Source organism: Cladophialophora carrionii (assembly GCF_000365165.1).
Source record: "Cladophialophora carrionii CBS 160.54 unplaced genomic scaffold supercont1.5, whole genome shotgun sequence".
Classification (NCBI taxonomy): Eukaryota; Fungi; Ascomycota; class Eurotiomycetes; order Chaetothyriales; family Herpotrichiellaceae; genus Cladophialophora; species Cladophialophora carrionii.
The window spans coordinates 1,930,132-1,948,574 of record NW_008481830.1 but is presented as its reverse complement, the minus strand read 5'-3'; the positions used below and the strand labels follow the sequence as shown (position 1 = coordinate 1,948,574).

At 54.3% G+C, this 18,443-nt stretch overlaps 6 protein-coding genes across 6 annotated transcripts; 5 read left to right on the top strand and 1 right to left on the bottom strand.

Annotated features, from left to right (window-relative positions):
- Nucleotides 1-2,823: 2,823 nt before the first annotated feature.
- G647_06531 (uncharacterized protein) lies at nt 2,824-3,564 on the top strand (the record flags this gene model as incomplete). The annotated part of the gene is made up of 1 exon (XM_008730851.1): nt 2,824-3,564. One exon carries the CDS (start codon nt 2,824-2,826, stop codon nt 3,562-3,564), a length of 741 nt encoding a protein of 246 aa, XP_008729073.1.
- Nucleotides 3,565-4,719: 1,155 nt separating this feature from the next.
- G647_06530 (adenylosuccinate synthase) lies at nt 4,720-6,117 on the top strand (the record flags this gene model as incomplete). The annotated part of the gene is made up of 1 exon (XM_008730850.1): nt 4,720-6,117. One exon carries the CDS (start codon nt 4,720-4,722, stop codon nt 6,115-6,117), a length of 1,398 nt encoding a protein of 465 aa, XP_008729072.1.
- Nucleotides 6,118-6,594: 477 nt separating this feature from the next.
- G647_06529 (uncharacterized protein) lies at nt 6,595-7,233 on the bottom strand (the record flags this gene model as incomplete). The annotated part of the gene is made up of 2 exons (XM_008730849.1): nt 6,595-6,914; nt 6,993-7,233. The coding sequence occupies 2 exons, from the start codon at nt 7,231-7,233 to the stop codon at nt 6,595-6,597; spliced, it is 561 nt and encodes a 186-aa protein (XP_008729071.1).
- Nucleotides 7,234-8,043: 810 nt separating this feature from the next.
- Nucleotides 8,044-8,993, top strand: G647_06528 (uncharacterized protein; the record flags this gene model as incomplete). Its single annotated transcript, XM_008730848.1, has 2 exons — nt 8,044-8,083; nt 8,137-8,993. The coding sequence occupies 2 exons, from the start codon at nt 8,044-8,046 to the stop codon at nt 8,991-8,993; spliced, it is 897 nt and encodes a 298-aa protein (XP_008729070.1).
- A 1,034-nt stretch (nt 8,994-10,027) lies between these two features.
- On the top strand, nt 10,028-11,138 carry G647_06527 (uncharacterized protein; the record flags this gene model as incomplete). The annotated part of the gene is made up of 2 exons (XM_008730847.1): nt 10,028-10,420; nt 10,488-11,138. 2 exons carry the CDS (start codon nt 10,028-10,030, stop codon nt 11,136-11,138), a joined length of 1,044 nt encoding a protein of 347 aa, XP_008729069.1.
- A 1,906-nt stretch (nt 11,139-13,044) lies between these two features.
- On the top strand, nt 13,045-15,333 carry G647_06526 (uncharacterized protein; the record flags this gene model as incomplete). Its single annotated transcript, XM_008730846.1, has 1 exon — nt 13,045-15,333. One exon carries the CDS (start codon nt 13,045-13,047, stop codon nt 15,331-15,333), a length of 2,289 nt encoding a protein of 762 aa, XP_008729068.1.
- Between the last annotated feature and the right edge of the window lie 3,110 nt (nt 15,334-18,443).

The window sequence follows — 18,443 nt, the reverse complement described above, 5'->3', positions numbered from 1 at the left end:
ACAAGCCTGGGTCGACGAGCTGCGGCGGGATAACGCAAAGAGCCAGAGGTGTCTTGCCCAGAAGTTCTAGGAGTTGCAGCCCAGAGATACTGTACATGGACACGCTGGTCATTTCCCACATGCACGGGTGTGTAGGGCTGGAAAAGTTGCTGAGGGTTCCTCCCACGACTGGTGCTTGCTTTTCCTGGATTCGGCCAGCTGACAGTTCTCTACCACTAAGTTGTTGACATGTGCGAATTTGACGCGCATGACCTCGTTTCCTGCAGCTGGCGATCCAACATCAACAACGGAGGACTGTGTAAGTAGAAGGGCCAACCGTTTCTGCCAGTTTCCGATTGAGATACTCCAATGCGCAGTGACGTGCCTTGAATACGGAATGCTTGTCCACGGGATTCCGGGTGTGAGAACCCAAATTACCTAGAGAATACTCCGTATATGATAGGACAATAAAGCGCGCAGATGCGCATTTTGTACAGAGGATCGATGATTGAAAATGGGTATCGCTGGCGGCCCGCGACTCGCGCAATCGGTTGGAACTGGTTCTCCACGGGGAATTGGCAAAGCCTGTCAGACATGTGTCTTTGCGAATAAGTATGATCGGGATTGTAAGGGTTCGAAGTAGCACTGCCGAGTCTCAGCCTTGTCTGACAACCCCCAACCTTTTCATGTTCCCGTCGTTTGTCCACAGATGTGCAATGTAACTGTTCGTATCGTGTCTCGACAAGTCCCCTATCAGGATGAAACCGGGCGATTCTATTCGTGTGTGCCACGGCATGCTTCAACGTGATGCTCATGGATCTGTCGGAGTCCGTCCGCCCTAGTTCTAGATACTTTGTGCGGCTCTATTCAGGGGCAGCAATGGTGTCACTTGCCCGAGCATCCGCGTGGGATGCACCATTTCGAAGCGAACTGCAGGGTCGTCCTTAGATCCAGATGGTTATGAGTCACAAGGTACTCCGTAGTGGGATCAGACCAATTTCTGTGTGCAGACCCTGGCGTATGGACTGCGACATGCAAATTGCATTTCAAGCCTCTTAAGGGATAGCTCCTGTAGCGATGCGCGCGAACAGCTGTGCATTCCATCCGCTTCAGAGGCTCAGCAGATATAGCGAAGGATGCGCTGGTGGATATGAATTGTTCCTGAACCCCGCTGGAAGGGACCTAAGCACGTTTGCAACCACTTCAGATTGGGCCTAGTCAGTTCGCCGTGGAGCCATGTAACAAGGCGCAGAAGTGCCAGCCGTGGCCAGGACCTTTGGTTAAGCCGCAAGACGGTACACCGTGTGGGATCGCTGGTTGGTAGAGACTACCCGAGTTCACCAATCAGAGGTGCCTCGTTTCCCCAGAGGACATGCTCTTTTGTAAAAGGCCACAGTGGTTCATCGTCCGATTCTCGAGGGAATGCGCATTATTGGGCAGACGCCGCGCAGCAGGACGTCAGTAGCAAGTTGCTGGCCCGAGATATGTTTCATGGCCACACGATACGTGATTGCGGATCGACTTGTGTCCACTACTGGGCAGAGAAACCGTTTTCCGTCGCATAGAGTTTAAAACACTATCGCCATGTACCATTTCCGTCTTGTGGGCTGCCGAAAGTGAGAACCTGCGCCGCAACCCGCAGAGACTTGGTGGCTGTTTGGACTCGGTTTGGGGCACTGAGGGTGCTTCTCTCTGAAGTCGCAAAAGATGTCATAGTCTATCTAACATTCTGTAGTGTAAAGCTTGCCCAAATTCGCTGCATGGAGGACACGGTACTCGGTGGTTTGAGCCGCTGCCAGAGACGTGCTCCTTCGACTGCAATAATGAGTCACAATTGTTGGAGCCAAAAGTGCGCAGAAATTAGCCAATGCCAAAAGAGGAATAGCTCAACAGGGATGAGGGGGACCTAATGCTCAGGTTGCAACCGAGGAGGAATTGTGATTGGCTGACGGGGGGCCTTCTCGCGTGAACAGTCGGTACAGTGGGCCCCGCCCGTGCTTACCTGTGGTGGCCTTCACAGTGCCAAGCCCCTCCCAGGCTGCCTTCTTAACTCCTCGATTTCCTGCGTGTCGCCTGGACTTTTCCTCCTCTCTTCTCACCCCGCACACTTCAACACACACAGGCAATTCAAAGAACTTCAAGTCATGGAGTTCTGAATACCTTCACCTTCTCCTCTTATCTCGCTCAGGCAAGATAGGATCTCTCACGATACCAGTCACTCAACCCAGCTCCCCACTCCACTCTTCGCTCACAAGGTTCCTTCGGGACTCTCGTGAACAGTCAGCTCCTCGCTCCAAGCGTCTCGGGCTTTCACCTCCAACCGCAACCATTCAAGCGTTGGATTTTCCAGCTTTCACCACGGATCATCAGCAAAGATGGCTTTCCCCAACCCCAAGATCATCGACTGCATCGTCGCAGAAACAACAGCAACACTCCTTCGACCAGGACTTTCAGCTCTTCGCCGCACCGGAGATCCCTCCCAGGACCGCTCCTGCCTTGCGTGCGCAGGCGACATCGAGTACAGCCCCTAATAGTCGGCTAGCCCGCACTCGGCACCTCTCTATCAACAGCGGAGTATCGCCAGTACAGTCTACCTTGTCTCCATCGCCAGGAAATATCTACTCGTCACCAGTTCAACAGTCTACAACAAGTCCAGCATTGCACAATCACTTACTCCGCGAAAATCATTGGCGCCAGCTTGCTCGTTTGCAAGGTTTACCGCCCGTGCCCACTTTCGACTCCGCTACCACTGTTCCTCGTAGAAACTTGTCGGCCCCGAACCCGCAAGGTACCTATAGTATTCGTCACCTTGTCGAGTCCTTGTCACTGACTCAGCCAGGCACTATGTCTACCGCTTTTGACAGCATGTACCTTCCCGGAGGCGACTTCAACGCCTCCGGGTACGAGCTCCTTGATTTCGATGCCCCTCAGTCCCACTTCGCGGGAGTCGACGGTGGCACAATTTCGCCTTCCGACTTGTTCGTGGATGAGTCCATCATGTCGGCCCCAGCATCTACGGTCTTCCCCAATCTGAGCACCCCGGGATCCAGCTTCTTGGAATCTCCTGCAATGGCCAGCAGTGGCCTTAACACTTCTCCTCTGGAAGACGGACTCCTTGATGCTCAGCTGAACTACTCGGAGCTCGAAGCTATGGCGCCGTTGTTTCCCCAGAACAACTTGGATCAATTCGCCAACCAGCCCATGGCGCAAGAGTGCCTCACCAAGTCAAGCAGCTTCAGCAGCGTGAACTCTCACGCCCAGCCATCTAGCATGGAGCGTCAGAAGTCAACTGGAATGGAACGCCAGAAGTCTTCCCCTGGAAGGCCTCCGTCTCAACCATACCACAACCGCAAACGGTCAGACACTTGCGGTATCTCCAAGCCACCCAGGCCGCGCAAGCAGTTGCCGGAGATCCATGTCGACAGCGATGACGACAAGGAGACCGCCAAGAGAAAGAAGAATACTGCTGCGGCCCGCAAGTCGCGCCAGCGGAAGCAGGAGCATGCCGAACAAGCTGAGAGTGAGATCCAACGCCTTCGAGCCATGATCTACCGTCTCGGGGGTGACCCAGATGTGGACATCTGAATCGGTGCTGATACGGAAAGGACTGACCATTACCACTATTGTCGAACTATGGAGGTGGCTTTTGCCCTCTCACGGAACTGATTTCTTGCAATTGCAAACGGACTACGATCGAAGCTGTACCTACCGTGCTGGTAGTTGCCGACAGCAGCATGACGCTTGGGGTTGGGGATCATTTTGGGCTGAAGCCAGGAGGGCTGCTCACCCAACCGCCACGTCGACTTTTCTTTCCAACCTTCATGTTTTGTGGTTTCCGCGACCGCGATCGTCGGAGCTCCTCGGTCTTCGCCTTGAAAAAGGATAGTTGACCCGGGGCCCTTCGAACCTACATCGCTATGATTTCTTTTTGTTGCCTGCGATCAGCGTGTGATACTTGGAGCCTGCGTAACAGCGAGCTTGAGGTGTCTGGCGCGTCGTTCGGCTTACGACCTGTTGGCGAATGCGCAAATGGCCGGTTCTGACCGTCTCCTGTTCTTGATACTGCAAGGGATGTTCCGTTGTGGCGTCTTGAACAATGGATTGACTCGTGGCCTGTGTTGTACTTGTGCTTGATGTCAGTTTAAGAGTATCGTCGACAGTCTCTGCTTAGCAGCTGGCAATCTCTGGCGGTGTCTCGGCCACTCGTTCAGATAGCTTAATACCGAGCTACTTTAAATGCTGCTCAATCCCTCCATATCCTCTCTGTCCACACCCTGACCTTCTCTTTGCCCACCTATAGCATGGGGCGCATTATTCCTCCTGCCGAGCCACTACCTTGATCCACCATGACGCTGAGCTCCAAAATTCCCTCCTAGCCGACCCTCGACTCGGTTTGCGGCTGCTGAGAACCAAAGTTCGTTTCCGTTTGCTCACGGATTGCCGCCCCACCACGAAAATTCCCCTCATCGCGGTTGAGTTCTGAGTCTTTGCGCGAAATCTTTGTTAGACCCCCACCAGGTCGTAGGCAGTCGATAAGATCTCGACCGCGTAACGCGGTATCCCTTTCTACTTCCTTGCCAGTATGGTAGACACGTTGCGTTGACACGAAAGTCCTGCTTTACCGCCACTTCAACCACGACTGCACTCACCTGTACCTCACCCGTAGACCCCCCCTCCGATATCGCAATAAATTCTCCTCCAGACGGCGACGCTCCTGTCACACCAGAAACCCTACCTACCATGCCTGTCACACTTGTCCTCGGAGCCCAATGGGGCGACGAAGGTAAAGGCAAACTGGTCGACATCCTCGCGTCCTCGGCCGACCTTGTCTGCCGCGCCGCCGGAGGCAACAACGCAGGCCACACCATCGTGGTCAACGGCACGACCTATGACTTCCACATCCTGCCCTCGGGCCTCATCAACCCGTCGTGCAAATACAATCTCATCGGCACCGGCTGCGTCGTGCACATCCCCTCGTTTTTCAAAGAGCTCGCCGCGCTAGAAGAGAAAGGATTAGAAGGCGTCAGGGACCGCATACTCGTCTCGGACCGCGCGCACGTCTGCTTCGACCTCCACGGCGTCGTCGACGGCATCTCCGAGGACAAGTCCAAGAGCGTCGATGGAGGCAAGAACATGATTGGCACGACCCGCAAGGGCATCGGCCCATGTTACAGCGACAAGGTCGCCCGCCGGGGCGTGACCTTCTGGATGCTCGTCAACGAACAACAGCGCTGGGAATGCCGACTTCGCGACCTGGAAGCCGGCTATCGGAAACTCTACGGCGACGACGCTCTGCGCGGGTATAGCGTCGAAGACGAGATCGCCAAACTGAGAGGCTGGCGCGACGAACTGGCAAAGTACGTCGTCGACCAGACTTCCCTGCTGGCACAGGCCGTGGGCAACAAGGGCATCGCGACTGCCAATGGCGCAGGATCAGGATCAGGATCCGCATCCACCCAGCAGAGCAGCAGGATGAACATACTGATCGAGGGGGCCAACGCGCTCCTGCTCGACATCGACCACGGCACCTACCCCTACGTCACGTCCAGCAATACCGGCCTGGGCGGCGTCTTTACGGGTCTGGCGGGTCTGAGTCCCCAGTCGCTGTCCTCGCCGGGAAGCAACATCGTCGGCGTGGTGAAAGCGTACACCACGCGCGTGGGCTCGGGGCCTTTCCCCACGGAGCTCGGCGCTGCCATCTCGCCCACCGACGCAGAGTACGGCGAGCGCCTTCAGCGCGTGGGCCGCGAGTTCGGCGTCACGACGGGCCGGAAGCGCCGCTGCGGCTGGTTCGACCTCGTGCTGGTCAAGTACTCGGCTGCCGTGAACTGCTACACGCAGATCAACCTGACCAAGCTGGACGTGCTGGACGACTTTGAAGAGATCCGCGTGGCAACGGCCTACACGCACAATGGTCAGACGCTCGAGAGCTTCCCCGCGGATCTGGATGTCATCGAGAACATGCAGGTCGAGTACAAGACGTTCAAGGGCTGGAAGACCACGACGACGGGGATCAAGCAGTTCGGCGATCTCCCCTGGGAGGCGCGGGAGTACATCGCCTTCATTGAGGCTCAGGTGGGTGTCCCAATCAAGTGGATCGGTACAGGACCTCGGCGGGAAGATATGTGTGTCCGGTAGGCTCCCTGGGGCGGTGGGCCAGAGAAGGCATCGTTGCTTGGGTTGAGAGAGTATGGCAGCTCGACAGGATGGTTCGTTGTGGCTTTTATTATAGAGGCCGCTGCCCTGGTGCACAAGGGTTCATGTTCACGATATGAGTGGAAAGCTCCTCGGCAGCATTCCTGGCCGGGAACAACACCAACAAAAGATCACGAATTCGCTGTTTCAAGGGTGGCGTCTGTACATAGCATCCTTGCAAGTGGCTTGACTGTTCAATTGGCTACTGTAGCAGACATAGACGAAAACGTGTCCAAAAGTTCTCCTCCGGACAGGGCGTGATCCAGCATGCCATATGAACCATCATGGTCCGTGTCCTTTCTATTAGGTAGACATGATTGCGACTTTTGTCTCCGTAGGTGCCTGTTTGGCTTCCAAGCCACTTTTCAAGCTCAACAAAACACCACACGCGGCCCCATCGCCACCACACTCCAGGTTCCTTTACAAGACAGCCACAACTCCTGCAATTGCAATGACGGCTGCGGCAAAGCTACCGACCTGTTTGGTATCCGCGGCAGCGTTGCCGCTCGCTGAAGCACCTGATCCCGAGCTCGATGAAGCACCGTCCGCACCTGTGGCACTAGCCAGAGCAGTTGACACTACGGAACCGGTAGTGGCGGTCGCGACGACAGTGGATGTGCAACTGCAGTCGGGATCGAAGACAGCGGTGGTGTAAACAAATGTGCCGGCCGAAGTAGCAGAGGACGACCCTTTGGTCGTGGAGGCGGTGGAGTTCGAGGTGGAGGTTGCTGTGTAAGGAGCTGCAAGACAGAGAAAATCCTTGTCAGTATGGTTCTCGCCCAGATGCTATGCTTGCGGGTGATTGAAGTGTTACATACCGACGGATGAACCAGCAGCCGAGCAAGTCGAGATGAAAGCGGATTGTGCCATGCTCACGGCGTTACCGTTACACACGCTAGCGATGGCCTCTTGCACATCGGTCGCATCGTCGCCACAGATTGAGGAGAGGTCGCTAGGATCGTCCTGCGTGTTGACGGCGTTGAGCAGACATGCTGGAGGGGTGGCAGCGAGGACTCGGGCAGCAAGAGCGAAGACTGGCAAGATGATGGAGGTCTTCATTGTGTAGAGCTGGATCTGTCTGGGTGTTTGCGTATTAATGGTAAGCGAATGGTTGAGTTCGGTGGAGTTGACAGTTGACGCGTGGAGGACAGCTGCGCTACAGCGTCAACAAAGCTGCGTCGAATGAGCGGAAGAAAGTTGAAGACGGTGTCAGAAGGAGTGACTGTGAAAGTGAACGGCAACAAGGGCCTCTGCTGGGGGTTAGTACAAGTGAGTGAAGCGAGGGCGTGAGTGAAAGAATGTGAAAAAGGTTGAGAGCCGGTGGCTGCACAGGAGAGAAGCCCCTTGAAAGGAATCTGGGGTGGACGCGATCGACCAGGGGCAAAGGAAAACGCCCACACGTGATTTCCACGGATGAATGTATCTCCAGTCCGGGTGGCCCGCTTACTGTAGCCCTCAGTTCACGCGTGCCTGAGCTTTATCTCAGATTGCGAAGCCTGGCTGGAGGGCCGTTTGACCGCTGACCATTCGTTTGCCTCGGTTGAGGTATGGCATTCGAACAATCGGCCATTTCTCCATCGACGCTGCATCTTGCAACCACCGTCCTCTGCGGAAGCGTTGGCCTGTACGCCCACTTTGTCATCCTGTATACCCGAATCTGTGGGACGGCCCTTCCATCGCCCGCGGAGAGATGACGAATACGATCCACTCATTACACTGCTGCTGATAAGGCCCGACAATTCTTAAAGCGTAGAAGGTCTTGCCCTCGTTCAAGATCGTTAGGCCGGATGACCCGGTCGCTGAAGGTACCACCACATCAACAATACCGATCACTTACGGAGTGGTGGAAAAGAGACAGTCTCCTCAGTTATGGATTCCCACGTGCAACGCCTCGTCGACCAGACATGGGGTCAGACGTGCTCTTTCCAGCGTGTAACTTCTCATACTGACCATCAATCACAGAGAAGTTTCAGAAATGTGACGCCTCGCAGCGCCTCTTGATCGCCATCTCAGGGATTCCAGGCTCAGGGAAAACTACCCTCGCCGCCTCGGTCTGTGCTGGACTAAACAAGACATACCACAGACACCACCATGAGCGCTATCCCAATAGTCCAAATCGCTCGCAACCAGATATTGCTTTCGTCGTCCCGCTCGACGGCTATCACTTGACTCGCAAGCAACTCTCCGAAATGCCCAATGCCGAAGAAGCAGTGTTCAGACGGGGCGCGGCATTCACGTTTGACCCGCACAGCTACCTGGAACTGGTTGAGAAAGTCCGGAAACCCATCTCACCAGAGTCACGCACGATCTTTGCGCCCAGCTTCGACCATGCGGTCAAAGATCCCGTGGCGAACGACATTTCCATCTCACCTACCGCGCGGATTGTCCTGTTCGAGGGCCTCTACACAGCTCTGGACGAGGAGGGATGGCGTGACGCCCATGCCCTCATGGATGAAACGTGGTTCGTCGATGCAGACATTCCGACTGCGACTGAGAGAGTTGCGAAAAGGAATTACGCCGCCGGGATTTCAAGTTCCTATGAGGAAAGTCTCGACAGGACCGAGAAAAGCGACATGAGGAATGCGAGGGAGGTTCTGGAGAAGAGGCTGCCCGTGCAGGAGATTGTGCCCAGTGTGGAGGACGAGAGCTGGAAGAGCGAGGAGGTCGACAACATGGAGAAGAATTTGAAGAAGCTGGAGGATAACGGCATCGAAGTTGATAATGATGACGATGACGATGATGGAGCGGCTCTCCGAAAGCAGAGGATGAGCAGGATGGATAGCATTGCGTTGCTGGCGGCGGATGGTGTGGGCATGTGATTAGGCAGCAGTCACAAGGCTGGCGAGCAAGGACATCCTGGAATTGCGAGTCAACCGGCACGGGGACAGCTCATTCTGGATCGAAGTGGATGTTATCCTTAGGGCGACGACCGTATCCTTATCCCTTGATACTTCCGATTAGTTGCAATCCAACATCTAGCAAAAGATCCTTCTCAGCGGGATTTCACCCATAATGTCACCATTCTTCGATGGCTGACCTGCTTGGTGCTTCCGAAACCAGTCAAGATATCGCATCTATGTAGCTCGGTTTTCACTGACCGTGTAGCTGCATCATCAACTGAGACTTCATACCGCCGACCTGTTTGCACCGGTGTCATCTGCCCGAGAAAGAGGGTGGTGTTGAGCGCACCCGCACACAATAGAGAGGTTCAACCTATTCAGCACGCAAGAGACTATGTCCCATATCCAACCGCTATGAACTAGACCAGTAATATCCCCAACACTGTTTGTTATGGTGACGAGGTACTCTTGACGTCCTCCAATGGCACTAAACAATCCAACTGCGGGTTCTTACCACACACGTTATCTGCTCATGTACTCCGTACATTCTGGAGGCCTGTCGTTAGATGAACCGCAATCACATCTTTGGTCTTGAGCAGATGTCATAACCTCGGTTGTTACGTTTCCTGTGGGCCACGCCGGCGGCAAAGAAGTACCACCCAAGATATTGGCTCGCCCACTGCATGAGGCTGGATACCGGAGGTCGTCCACACTCGTTCCGGTCTCATACCTGGTCCTGCCTTTCAGTGGACATGCTGACGTCAATCGTTGCTCGGCCGGATATGATTTTCCGGGCCGGGATCCGAGGCTTGACCAGTGACGACAGCCACCTTAAATGTTGGCGGACCTCCAGATTCGGAGCATTCAGAGAAAGGTATTTGTTGAGCAGTATCACCGCTGAGGCAGTCACATAAGCTGAGCAGGGAAAAGAAAAGAGCCTCATACCACCGACTCACTTCAACTTCGTATCAGACTTTTCGCTGGATTTTGGCCTCGCCCTCAACTAGCGGAACATGGCAGACTTCAACGGCGCCGAGATCCCGATCTGTTATGCTTCATGCTCGATAGGGCATGACAGTGAGAAGCACACCATACCAGAGAAAATCAAGGTTCTGGCCGGTGCTGGCTTCGATGCCATCGAGCTTTCCATGCCAGATATTCTCGCCTATGGGCAACAGATATCTGAGAGCAAGTCACAACCTGCTGCCAAGGACTACGCAACTCTCCGATCTGTGGCATCCGAGATTGGACAGCTGTGTGAGAAGGCAGGCTTGAAGATCCTGATGTTGCAGCCTTTCGCGAATTTTGAGGGCTGGCCGAAGGATAGTGAGGAAAGGAAAGACGCCTGGGAGCGGGCGCAGGGCTGGATGAGCATCATGGAGGCGGTAGGGACGGACATGCTCCAGGTCAGTGGCTCTGCTTGTCATTGCAGTTGAGAGACAGGAGCTGCGATACTGACCAACCGACAAATAGATCGGCTCGTCAGATGCAGATGGCATCTCCGGAAACGTCGATGAGCTGGCATCTGATCTGGCTGAGCTAGCAGATGTGTTTGCCGAGAAGGGCTTCCGAATTGCATATGAGAACTGGTGCTGGGCAACCCATGCTCCGACGTGGAAAGATGTCTGGGAAATCGTCAAGAAGGCCAACAAGCCTAATCTAGGGTTGTGCCTGGATACTTTCCAGAGCGCCGGAGGAGAATGGGGCAGCCCAGTCACCAAATCGGGAAGGATCGAAGACGTCAGCACAGAGCAACTGGAGAAGAGGTGGAAAGCTAGCTGCGAAGAGCTCGCCAGAACCGTTCCTTCGGAGAAGATTTTCCTTCTGCAAATCTCAGATGCCTACAAAGTAGATCCGCCCTTGCAGGACAAAGCCGACGAAAGTGGCTTGAGACCTCGAGGCCAATGGAGCCACGATTATCGACCACTGCCATATGACGGGGGCTACTTGCCAGTCGAAGATTTCACCAGGGCTGTATTTAAAACCGGGTTCAGAAGTTGGGTGTCGGTAGAGATATTCGACAGCAAAGGGCCGGAAAAGTATGGGGACGACATGGGAGAATTTGCAAAGAAAGCTTTCCAGTCGGTGACCAAGCTATTGGCAGAGGCTGGAGGTGCTGCTTGAATGCTGAATGTCAGGAGCTGCCTAATTGTGGCATAGACCCAGAGTCATTTAGATAAGCACGGCCAAGGTCGATGCAGGAATATCATCCAATCAATGTCTGTGTCGTAGTTGGACAGCATGTCTCGTATATGAGGCCAACTGCATCGTCGTGCTCGACAGGCCAGGTCGTCCTCGACGTAACCGAGGAATGGCCAACTTGACGAAGTTTCATACTTGCAGTGCCTCAGACCCTGGAGAGAACCACGTGTGACCTGGTTTGCTTTGTTGTCCGGTAGCGACCCTCACCCCTGCGGGTGTTTTTGCTGCGCCTCGGACAGCAAGGGAGTTGGAAGTCGTAAATGTCCCCACAGGTCCTTCAATTTCAGGCCGGTTTTCTGAAAAGCTAGGAGGGCTAGCAGGTGGTGTCTGACAAGTCGACGTGGAAGCCGCAGAAGGGCGACGGCGTTCTCATGAGCCCCTACCTAATGGGCAAAATCACGCATGTCTCGAGGGCGGAGTTTGGGGTGAAATGCCACAATGAGTTGTACAGGAATTGATACTAGTAACCTAGAGGAGCCACAATAATGAGATAAATGTTTGTTCCCATCATGACTTCCCCTACATGAGTCCTCACCAGCGCAGCCCGAGCCGTGATTGCTCGTTCGATGGCATGGAAGGTCAGCCAGGCGCATTGGAGGCCTTGAGTCACGTCGTGAACTTGCTCAACGTCCTGTAATGCTTGGGCTCTGCACAAGAAAACGGAACGATCCGAAAGAAACGACGTCGTTTGTGTCATGCAGGTATGCTTGAGCTTCGCATCAGAGAAGCTGCAGAAGTCTGTCAGCTCGTGGAACTTGGAAGAGGGAAAGCTGGTTTGATGTCGAGCTTGGACGCGTCCTTGGAAGGAACGTAACACGAGCGGAAGCTTCAATCGCCATTTGTGGATGCCAAGACATCGAGATAAGACACGGAACAAGGCACGAAGACAGGAGATTGGCTGGCGGGATCGGCGGACGTCTTGGCATTTTAATTTCCTGTGACACTTTCAAAATCCCGACTTTCCGACTTCTCAATCTATCTTCACGTCGAACTTGCATAGCAACCCACGACATCACACTGCGGCCCAATCTCTTGCTGGCGTGGTGGCATGCTGTTTCAGCTCGGTATCGCGTCATGCAGCCGATAGTCTTTTCCAGGACCGCTCGGTCGACGCCTCTTCCTGCAGCCTCAATGCTTATCTGGATATCAGTAAACCTTGCTTCAGTTTTGCCTGATTCTCGCCGTTTTCCAGGGACCCATCTGTGGTACGGTTTGTTGACATCCCGATCGGGCAACCTACGATCTTCATTGATTCCTCTCACTTACGCCGACCCCGCTATCTCGATGGCGTTTGTCAATCTCGAGCCGGAGTAGGAGATCATTTCTTCGCGGCTGCACGATGAACATCGTCGGCAATCGGCGTGAGAGTCAAGTACGGATAGATCGGAATGCGCCTTAGGATCTGCCTCGGCCTCACTTCCGAATAGCTTGTTGAAATTCGATCCGAGAAGGCTTTGTTATGTGGCCCCCCTTGTGGCTTCCCACTGGCCCTTGCTTTGTCCCCGCGCACCAGGAACCCTTTGACAGATTTTCACCTTTCTGCTGTGGCACAACACAGACCGTTGACACGACACAGGATTGGGTCTCCTGCGGATTCAATTTCCAGGCGACGCTACATGGACCCCGAAATCATTTCAAAGGTAAGTCGGCGCCAATACAAGCTCGAATGGGCGTACAGCATGTACGCTAGCACGGCTCACAAGTCTGCTCGCCATCTGGTCGTGTACAGCATCTTATAGAACAATATCCCTTCCCTCAAGCCCTCTCCTTCTCCCAGACACGCTCTCATTTTGGCTTTGGCGTTATACGCCGTCCACTCCTTATTATCATGTCCTCTGAAGGTGTCGGCGGATTGACGTTGATCATTCCACCACCGAGTAATCGCAACGATATGGAAAAGCAACCTATCGACATGGAAAAGAGCATCCAAGATGCACAGAAGCCTTCGGGACCACCAGTCGGTCCTCCTGGCCCTCCAGGTGGCTGGCTATGTGCACGGATGACGAGATACCAAGAGGTCCTTTTCAACATCATGGTCGCAGTCCTTCAACTTATCCCTCAATCAACCTTGACGACAGTCTTCCCCGTCAGCAGAGACATTGCGGGGTCCTTCTCAATATCAAATCCTTCAGTACTGCCATGGCTTGTTGCCGCCTATGCGTTATCTTTTGGAACCTTCATTCTAATTGGAGGCCGACTCGGCGATATTTTCGGCCACAAAACAATGGTGGTCATCGGCTTCTCCTGGCTCAGTTTGTGGAGCGTGGTTGCTGGCTTGAGCCACTATGTCGGATACCAGCTCTTCTTTGTGGCCAGAGGGTTTCAAGGTCTCGGTGCAAGCCTCATGGTACCCAATGGTTTGGCGCTACTGGGTCGGACGTATCCGCCAGGGTCGAAGCGGAAGATCTTCTCGTTCACGCTTTTCGGCCTTTGCGCACCAGTCGGCGCCTACCTTGGGATGCTCTTTGGTGCATTGTTCACCAAATACGCAACCTGGTGGTGGAGTTTCTACACCCTGGCCGTCGTTTGCTCCTTCCTCGCCATTGCCGCAACGATCATCCTAATCTCGCCACCTCCCACGCCAAAGCAGATGCTACCGGTCAAAGACAAGCTTCGGGATATGGATTGGCTGGGCGCTATCACGGGCGTTGGCGGGCTCATATGCGTCCAAGTCTCTCTGGTCTCTGCTCCTGCATCGGGTTGGAGTACGCAGTATATCTTCATGCTGCTCATTATCGGGCTGCTGCTTATCGCATTCTTTGTCATTACGGAGATCAAAATCGCCGAACAGCCATTGGTGCCCTTTAAGATGCTCAAGGCGGATGTTGGCTTCGTCCTCGGTGCTGTAGCCTGTGGCTGGGCCACTTTCGGCATCTGGACGTGGTTCTTGTGGAAGTTCCTGCTTGGCATCAAACAAGATACTCCCCTCGAAGCTGCCGTGCAGGTCTTACCCATTGTTCCCGTTGCCCTCATCGCCTCGGTCTTGACGGCTTGGATGATGCGAAAATGTCGACCATCCTGGACCCTTTTCTGGGCGTTGGTCGCTTTCGCGTTCGGCCCACTGCTGCTCGCCGTTGATTCAAACGTCGACAAGACGGTATACTGGAGCTGGACTTTTGCCAGTCTGGTTGTGATGCCGTTCGGTATGGACATGTCGTTCCCAGCCGCCACGTTGATCATGTCGAACTATTTCCCGCCACAACAGCAGGGCATTGCTGGCAGTCTGATCAGCACGGTGGTGAACTACTCGATCTCTCTTGGTCTCGGCCTTGCCTCCACGGTAGAAGTCCATGTGAACAATAATGGCCTTGATCCGCTGGCCGGTATCCGCGGTGCTTGGTTCATGGGAGTTGGCCTTGGCGGCCTCGGTGTCCTCATCTGCATCGCCTTCATCATCAGATCTATCTTCCACCCAACACCCACAATGTCCAACGGACCATCAGGGCCTCCAGCCTCAGGAACAACCTTGCAAGGGACACCACCGGACCCGAAGATATCGCGACCTACAACCATGTGGAGCCTCGCCACAACAATGACCCCTGAGACCCCTGGAGTACAAACACCGAAACCAAAAGACCTTGAACCGTTCAAGTCGGTGAACGTTGAAATTGCATCCATCCCCACCGCACCATCGACGCCAACACCTGCACCCACGTCGCTGGCTACACAAGCATTCCATGCTTTGCCCATCGCCTCCACCACAACACAAACATCACCAAAGGCCACGCGCACCGAGGGACGACCTCAAAAATCGACCGAGACACATCCTACCAGACGGCCGCGCAAAGACAGTCTGGAGTGCTTGCGATCTCAGTCTCACGACCGGACAGACTCACAAGTCCACCTACAAGCCCCAATGTCTCCGCCTCCACCGATCCCGCTTCCAACCGAACTGGACGCCGTGTACCGTAGCCGCGGCAGTTTTGAAAGCGAAGACGGGGAAGAAGACCGTTGGGAATCTCCTCGAGAGTTGCCCGCCAGAGGCAGTAGCCACCTCACGGAAGACCAAGCCCACGAGCACTGGTATGGCTATGGCTCTGCACCACGTGAGGCGGATGGGTGCGGCCACGACACGAAGCCAGTGACGCCCCGAGAAATGGTGGGAGATAAGTGTTAAGATTTTCTACGGATTTTCATCCCTTTTAATTTTCTATGACGACGAGAATACCATTTTTGGGAAACGTAGGAGGCCGGAATGACGACCTCTAGGACGGATGAAGGCGTTTGGGAAGGATTTTCATATGTGAATGGGGCGTGCACCTTCGCGCTAGAAGCGCATGGATACCTGGCGTAATTAAGGAAGATATCGACCTTCAGCATTGACTTGCTTCTGATCGCACTCTCTCTTGTTTTGGGCATCTTTTCGTTGATAGGGGGCCTTTTGTGAAAGCTCGGCCGTTGACCTGTGCCTCGACATTAAGTGCCATCGCAGGTCGATGTCCTGACTGTATCTCGGACTGAATTACCGTGCACGCTATGTACTGGGAGGGATCACTGCATTTCGGGGGACATAAGGCTCCGCCCGCCATTCAGCCTGCCAGACTGGTACTATAGACAGGTGATACAGTACACCCTCCTATATTAGTCTTAACTTGGAGTTACCCACAAATACTATCTAACGGCATGGCATGGCATGGCACCCGTCGAACAGCCTTCTACTGTAGCCGCAGGGATCCTGCCTTACATCTCGTCGGATTCTCGCGCCACTCCTTTCCCATCACCATCTCATCTCATGCCACGACGCTCAATCTCGCCCTCGGCGTCCTGGCCGTACCCATTCATTTCTGCGCCTCGCCCTCTCGTCCCCCCGAGACTTCCTTTCCGCGACGTATGCGTCCTTGATGTCGGTCGCCCGCTCGACCACCCTGTCCTGCACTCTCAGGGCCTCCTTTGTCCGATCGACTCTGCGGAGCTGCTCGTCCAAACGCCGCCGGAGGTGGTTGTACCGCGTGCTTTCAGCGCCGAGGGTGCTCTTGGTATGGGAAATTCTGCTCCGGAGCTGCTGGTCGGTCAGGCAGGCGAGATAGGCTCTCGAGGGGAAGCTCAAGGGGGCGGGTGGTCGTGGATCAGGTGCGTCATGGGGTCCACGGGTGGGGATGTAGAAGAGCGGCATGGCTGTCGTTGTAATTGATTTGGGGGGGTAGTGTCGCGAGTGAGCGCTGTGGCCGATATGGTTTTCGACGGGGTTCTTCGTCGGGTCGTTTGCAGAGATGGTCAAGGATATGGATGGGGCTTTGAGCTAGCAGAGAAGTACCTCTGCCTAGTGATTTCCGTGGAAGAACCGAAATATGGAGAGTTCGGGATGATGTGACGAGCTCTACGAAGGAATTATACCCTTGACTTCTGGTGTGAGGCTGGTGGTATCATGTTCTTTGTTAGCCTTGTTGGAGGTGCTTTGTCGTGACCCGACCCGGCCGCGGTTCATTGCTGTCTCAGACGGGCCCTTTCAAGGTTGACTGAACAATGGGGACCGCATCCCGAGACACCAGAACTACAATGTGTGAGGGCAGTCTTGGTCATGAAAGGATATGATATGTCACAGAGGGATAGGAGTAGCCCGGACTCTGATAGTGGGTTCTGGCAAGGCAAAGGCAAAGGCAGACAGAGTGGCGGGGCCAACAACACTATGCTGTGAGGTTGAAGACATGTTGAACTCTGTCGGAGTCGTGGCTTTGTTGACCTGGAAGTCCACATTACTCTGGCGTGGAGTACAGCAGCAAGATGCAGGTCATCTTGAGGTGTACCTCTAGGTCCATGGTCTTACCGGCCCGGACAAACATGATTGTTACGACAGAAAAGAATTGGTGGTTGAGATGTCCATGGGCCCGTCCGATCGGCACGAGGCAACAAACCGCCATTGTCGAATGATCGAAGTGCGCTAAAGAAAGTGATAGGACGAGGACACATCGAGATACGGTTGAATCGGGTATGGGAAAGTGGAGGGTTCTCGAAGGCAGACAGTAGGAAGATATTCTACGATTGCGGTCAGTCAAGGAAGACATACCAATCAAGGCTGAGGGTATTTGAGACTTGCAGCTAAGAGCGCCGCTGGTGGATATAGAATTGGTTAGCTTGCGTCTTGCTTATCATCTCGAAGCCAGTCAAGTCGGTGGGGCATGTGTGGTTGATTCCGTCAATGGTATAGCATTGCGTGCAGGAATATAGGCTCGAGGGTTCCCTGAACTCGAAGGAAAGGTCTCGTAGACATAGAAGTGTGTCTGCCGACAGCCTGATTGTTCTACTGACGGCAATGGAGAGTCCGCAAGCGTCCCGTAGCCCTCAGCTTGTGGGTAAGCACCTTGGCCATCCTACTCAGCACTCAAGTCAATCAGTTTTGAACATGGTGGACCCAGCAAGAAGCCGGCGACGAGGCTGTCACAGTGTCCGCGTCACTTGTGAACCAAAGGATATATAAGCCGTGCTTGGCGAAGATCCCATCGATCGAGCTGATATGTTAGTTGCAATGAAGGGAGTAATCAGCAGTGGGAGGAGGCATCTCTCTCTCTACACGGAAGTAAAACCCCGAACCCAGATGTCGTGCATCGTATTGCTTCCGTCGAGAATGCATAAAGACGGTCGCACAGGAGTAGGTTCACTACTTGCATAGCATCGCCAGGACGCAGAAGTCGCAAAGCGTTGGCGGAGAAGAAAATCCAAGCCAAATCACGAGGACTCACAGCCCGGGATAAAGATGATCCGTATGTCAAATATCTTCTGCCAGTCATCGCAGATTTCTTGGAACTCAGAATCACTCCGTCCAGTGAGTGCCAGTGTGCCGGAAAGGAACTCAGTGATCATTCAAACTGGACCTTAGATCTTGATATCTCTTGACGCCGGCATTGGCGGCCTTACATACATGGACCTGAAGCCGCTTTGCACGTGCCAGGCGTGTCTCGCCGAGATTGTCATGCTACGCTCAGGTCCATAGGGCGACCCTGCGATGAATTGGAAAGCCCAGCGTCGAGCGGCTTGGTGAACTCAGCGCGCCAAGGGCAGAAGGTGTTTGTTCGTGTTTAAGGACCATCACTTTCTCCTTCCACTGCCTCTCTCTGGATCTACTTTTCATGCGCGACTGCTCTACCTCCTGCTGTCTTTCCGGGACAATTCTGCGACGATGTCGTTGATCCTCCTCGATCTCCACGGACCTCCTCGGAATGCTACGTCTGTCTCTGCTTGAGAGGTTTCCGGCCAAAGCCGACGCTTCCTTCAATGGCCCAGTAAAAACCC